At 18.8% G+C, this 6,944-nt stretch overlaps 1 protein-coding gene across 1 annotated transcript; it reads left to right on the top strand.

The window, feature by feature from the left end:
- PGO_003175 (reticulocyte binding protein 2b) lies at window positions 1-379 on the top strand (the record flags this gene model as incomplete). The annotated part of the gene is made up of 1 exon (XM_028691263.1): window positions 1-379. A coding segment is annotated over one exon (379 nt), but the record flags the coding sequence as incomplete, so codon positions are not given.
- Between the last annotated feature and the right edge of the window lie 6,565 nt (window positions 380-6,944).

Genomic DNA, 6,944 nt, shown 5'->3' with positions numbered 1-6,944 from the left:
AAAATTATCTCAAGAACAAAAGAACTCATATGAGAGTGACTTGAACGATGGAAACAATAGTACTGAGAAAAAAAATAAATACCATTCTAAAGGAGTGGAAAAAAAGATAAGGGTTTTATATACAGGAGATGTTATATTGGGGTTATCTATTTGTTATTGTATTGTATTCATTGCATTTAATGGAAATAATGAGGAAATTATAAGTCATGATTCTCTGGAAGTAATATTTGAGCGTAGTGGTGGTTTTAATGGACAGTATAAGGAAGAAACCATAGATGTTTGCTTTGACGTGAATTATAATTCTGAAGAATATATAAATATTATTACTTATACAAATAAAAATATATTTCATAAATCATATTATATAAGAATATTATAATAATCCATTTCAATAAAATTCAATAAGTTAAGATGTGCAAAAATGAAACATATTTTCCAAATAAGGATGACACAAAAAAAGACTAATTTCATAAACACCTAATAATAATTGCAATATATAAGTGCACATTATATATGTTATATTTACTAGATATTTTGATCATAATATAATAGCTACTGTGTGACCACATGTGTTAGTAATGAATAATGAACATAATTTTTAAAAAACAATCGCTAAAAATTAAAATGTATAAGATAGCATAAATATATCGAATATCATTTGAAAAAAAACCAATATACACATAACCGAAACACCAAGCATAATAATTAAACCCTGAATCCTGAATTCATTAAAAAAAAAAAATTTTATAACAACACAATTTATTAAATATATCTATATATTACTTAATAGTATACATATATAAAGAATAAAAAAATACATTTACAGTTTATTGTCAAATTATAACCATAATATATAATATTCAATAATCATTATATAATAATATTACAAAATATATATAATTAAATTTTAAAAAAATTAAAATTATTTTATTGAATATACATTGTATATGAAAGAATAAAAATATAAGATAAGAATTCAAAATTAATGCATAATTTTAATGTTCAAGTAGAAATTTCTAATGGATTAATCTATAACATAAATCTGTTGAAATGAAAACCAAAATGAAATTCTGAAATCTCATATGTATGCACATAACAAAAAAACAGGAATTTAGTGAATTGAAAATTATTTAATGAAAAAGAAAGTATAATCATGGTCATTTTTTTGATTTTTTTAAATATGCTCCTTTTGTTAACATTTATTAAATCAATAATAATGAGGTATATATATTTAATTAAATTTTTAATGAAATATATTCATATATAAATGTTATATCTTTAACTATTTTTTCAGAAGTATTGAAATCATAAAGATTTAAGATGAGTTCAATGATGAACTGGGAAGATGCGTATAAAAATTTTTCTTACGATGGAGAGAAATTAGTTCTAGAATCAGATGATATAGATGATAACTTAAAAAAACTTAAAGATTTTTTGGATAATTTATATAATGGTAAATATAAATGAATTTAAGCTTGACGCACAGAATTGCAATTTATTCAAGGTATGGATTGGCAAGAAAAAAATGTGCATATGCAAAATAGTTAAGGATAATAAAGCGATGCTGGATAAAATAAAAAATGTTTTTCAAACAGGATTTTGTATTAAAACCAATAATAATTACTGCTGTAAGATGACATATACAGAGAATGTATGCGATGAATCATCATCAAAGAAAAGTGCAGATGTGTTGCCAATAGAAAATTATACTGATACTTATAATGTAGATCGAATAAAATCAATTTTTTCTATTTGTTTTCCTCTTCTAACTGTATTTTTTCTTTTTTTTTATTTATTATATAATGTAATATAAAATATAATTTAAGAATTAAGAATAACATTATCTAATTACTTAAATTTATAAAACTTTAACGTTATTTCTACAATATACACACATTATATTTTGTCTTAATTAACACTTTATATATAGTATACTAAAATAAAAAAGTTTCTATATAATAAATATATAAAGGTGAGTCCAATAAAAAATAATATACAAAATAGCTATTCCTCTAAGAATACTGAAGACTTTTCCTTAGGACCGATAAGGAAAAGAATTAATATAAATTACTTATCTAAGGAGTATGCATAACATTAATAAATCTCAAATTAACTCGCATAATTATTGTTTATTTTGAATAAACAATGATACCATAATTTATAATATAATGAAACTAACATAAATAACTAGAAAAAATAAAAAATACTATAATATATTATAAAATTACAGGGTTTAGGGTGCAAGGTTTAAAGTATATTTTTAGTTCTCATGGCTTATAATACTATGCCAAATAGTTTTTTTTATCATAATAAATTTATTATGATTCTTAAAATTATTTTTCACTATAGAATTTGCATGTGTCTTATATTCTCGGATAAAATATAGTAGTAATCTACTATTTACATCCAATTTATATTTTTTTTTGTTCATATATTTTAATATTATCCTAGCATATAATTTGTAATAAATAAGTTATGTATATATATTATGCATATTTATTTAATTAGAATAGTTAATTTCTGTTAAACCTTTAATTTAATACATCTATAAATATATAAATTTAATATAAAAAAATATCCTTACCAAATACAAATTGTTCTTTATCAATTGTTACATGTCTAATAAAAGCTATAGTTTTTTAGACACTATAATATATGAATCCTTAATGTAAAATAAAAAAAAAATAGTATTGTATAACATATATAATATAATACATTACATTGATATTTACATTTTGCTTTAATTAAAAATACTTAATCTATTAAATATAGATAGTTTATTTATTTATTTTTTTTTTTAGTATCCTTATTTCTATTAAAATTTTATTAAAGAATACTACTAAAGAGATACAATGTCTATAAGACAGAACACTATATAAATATAAACATATTATTAAATATATGTTAAAACCATAATTATCAAATAAGTAATATTTTCTATATTCACGTGTAATATTAAACACAAGAAGATATAATTATTGGTTAATACCGCAGTTAAGGTTATTTAATATAAATTTTATGTATAACAAATTCGTGAATATGCTATACAACAAAACGTAAAAGATTATAATAACATTATTCATCTTCATGAAGATAGAATGTTTTAAGGAATTATAAATATTATTATATGTTATAACATATATTTAATTTAATTAATTGTACTTATGCGATCTATAAATTTTTTTATTAACTGAAATTTATTGTCATCATAGAAATTAATGTTTGTACTTGTAAAGGAAAATAATAGTTTGAATTTAATATATAATTAGAATATTTAGATGAATAAAAATTTTATTTATTAGCATATATATTATTAATGTTTTATATAAGAAGCAATATACATGTTAATAATAATATTATAACAACATGAATTGAAGTAGGAACTATTAATTTTTGGCTTTGATGATAAGTTAATCTTTCTGATAAACTTATTTCGTAGTCACTTATTGATTGGAGGTAATTAAATTTTTTCCTAATATTTAATTATTTTTTATGTAAATGAAAGACACTGTTTGATACATAAGCATTCGTTAGACGATAATATATATTTTCACACTTTCTGGAACAGCTTCATTTATTTTCAACGCACTAGAATTAGAATTTTCTATACGACAAATTTCTATATTAATATGATATATACTTTAGAGTATTTCTAATTTATCATAAGTATTATTTATCTGATTATTAAAAAGAAAAGCCTTTAAATATTTGCTATTATAAACTATATTTATCAACTTACCATAAATATTTTTGGCCTCTCTTTATATAGTTTCCATTATTTGGTTTATATTTATGTGTACAATAATAGAAGTATGTAAAGGGTTTGTTTGCAAAGACGTATTATTTGCTAATGTAAATATTTAATATAAATATTATATAGATTGATATCATATATAAATAGCATTTGTTTAAGAAATATTTGAAAATTCTCCTTTAATTTTTTTTCAGGCAATCTTCCACGTTTTTTTATTGCTCAGAAAATTATTTATGACACTATCAGATTCAGTAAATAACGAATTTATAGATACATACTAAAAAAATATAAAACTAATAATATTGCAAAAAACATATAATCATGAAGCAGTTTACATAAAAATAATGGAAATTTATATATATATTTACTAATATACTGGGAGAGATATAACAGTAATTTTATCTTATCATAGATTTTACCACATGATTATGATTATATGATTTTTCAAATTAATCTAATAAAATATTGCCGTTTACAAGCACATGAATTTAAAATATTAAAAAGATTTATACATTATATTAAAAAATATTATTTACACATAATTAGAACTGTAGAATTCTTAGAAAGAATAATAATAATATAACTACTATTTATTATTCTAATAATAGCATTTTACTGTTTGTGATATATAATGTATTTTCTTAATTATTTTGAAGGAATATATGAAAAACATAAACATAATGCTTAGTTAAAAAGACAATAATATTTTTTGTCAAAATTACGCATAAAATCATATTAAATATTTTAGAGTTCAGAGTTAATGATTTTAGTTTTAACGATTTATCTTTTATTTTCTTAATTTGCAGAATATTTTTACTTTTGTATATTATATATTGAGGTGTATATATTGTAAATAATATATCAAAATATATTATTTATATATTTGTATTTTGAAAATATAAAGCATATATTATTTATTATTATTATTGTTAATTTACAATTATATTATTTTATTAAAATTCATAAAAATAAAATAAACTTAATTACCTTTGGTAATTAAAATATACAATCTATTATTATACAATAAGGGTTTTTATTATATATATATTGAATATTACATTAAGGTTGATTACAAGTTATTTTGTTATAACATCCAGTATATATATTTTTATTTTCTTTGTTTCAAAATTTATTTAAAGAATGTACTAGAAGTTCATATTAGATTTCATTTTAGTGTTTTATTAATTCTAGTATTCTTATAATTTTTAACATATTTTATTCATTATATATGTTTCATTTATTTTCTTCTGTTAAAAATGAATAATAATTATTATTTTTAATTATATATATATTGGATGAAAATAATTACATTTTTGTGGGTTAATTATAAACTCATATTTTTCAAACAGTGAATAAATATAATTATTAATGCAGTTATATTATCATATTTAACCATTATGCTATTATAAATAAGTTATATATTATGAATGCACTACTTTGCATGATTTTATTTAATTTATATATATTTTTAAAATTTGTATTATGCTTATAAGAAAATAAATTAAATTTAAATAGATATGCGCTGCTAATAGTGTACAATATATATATGGAATGATTGTTTCATAACATAGAAGTATATATTATTTTCTTATTATTTTGTAATATGTATAATGTTATTAGTAATTGTATTAGGTCCAAATTCATAATATCTCATTTCTACTTAGTATTCAGAAAACACTTATTTGAATATTGTTCATAAGTAACAAATAGTATGAAATAAGATTACGCGCGCATTTTAATTTATATTTAGTTTTTAATGAAAACATAATTATTAAAGGAGAATTATATGAAAAATATTGGAATACTTTTAATACATTATATTAATGTATAATCTGTACCTCACGCATTTTTCATATTTAATGTTTTTCATAAATGTCTTATTGTATTTAAATTACATTCTTCTATAAAAAAATATAGATTCATTGTTTATTATTTGACGTTCATATTTATTATTTTATTGATTTTGTTATCTAACGCATTATAACTATGTGTGACCTTTAATCATTATAATATATAAAGAGTATATAAAAAAAAATGTTGTAATGGTAGAGATATATTTTATAAAACGTTCAAGATATAATATTTTAATAAAATATAAAAAAGAATATATATAAATAAATGATTCCATAATATACATAATTTTTAAATAATCAATAGAGTACTATATAAAATAATTAACAAAAAAACACTATTTTAAAAGTTGCAATTAAGAGAAAGAGCAAAAAATATAAAATATAAAAGCATAGGTTTATTTTTGTAGAACGTTTAAAAAAAATTAAAAATTTTATTTTATTATTATATAAATATATAATATCATATTTTTTTATTAACCTTTATATTTTCCTTATTTACTATGAAAATTATGCTTAGCATGAGAAAATGATACTCATTTTTTGACAAATTATTTTTGCATTTCTTCAATTATTTTGCTGAAAGGCCTTAGAGAGATATACTCTAACTAAAAAATAAGATTTAATGATTATCAATAGTATAAATATATATGTAGCTAATTTAGATAATTAATAAAAATATTTTACTACTTAAATATACTACAATTATGAATCCCATTTATTATTCTGGACTCCATTAATATATATATTTTTTATAACATTAATATTATGCATATGTATTATAATTTTCAATAATTCTACATATTTATATATACTGCATATATTATTTTTATCATTAATAAATATATTGCATCATTCATAAGCTTTTATTCAGTATAAATAGCATGAATTATAATTTTTTATATAATTCACAAAAAATATAAAAGTAAATTCTATAATTTTAGTTTTATACATAATAGTAATCCATTCAATAAATAAAAATATATTCTATATGTTAATAAATAAGCACTTTATAATATTCTACGGATACTTATTTTTAGCATTTGTATTATTGGATACAAGGAATTAACATACCCTTTAATTATAAAAAGCACATAAGAATAGTAAAAATATTCATAAATTTATTCTTTATTATACAAATATATATCACTTATAATATATTAATAATTTCTCTAATATTCAATTATTCTGTATTGTAGATATAAGTTATGTTCTCAGATTTATAATACGAAGACACATTTTAATACATATTGGAATAAATGATCTACGATGGAAAATTTTTTATTCTTAATCAGTAAAGACTTATATATAAGTATAATTTATTAGGCTTAACATTTTTT

Source organism: Plasmodium gonderi (assembly GCF_002157705.1).
Source record: "Plasmodium gonderi DNA, contig: Pgo-contig_365, whole genome shotgun sequence".
Classification (NCBI taxonomy): Eukaryota; Apicomplexa; class Aconoidasida; order Haemosporida; family Plasmodiidae; genus Plasmodium; species Plasmodium gonderi.
The sequence above is the reverse complement of the archived record's forward strand: the minus strand, read 5'-3'. Positions and strand labels throughout refer to the sequence as shown.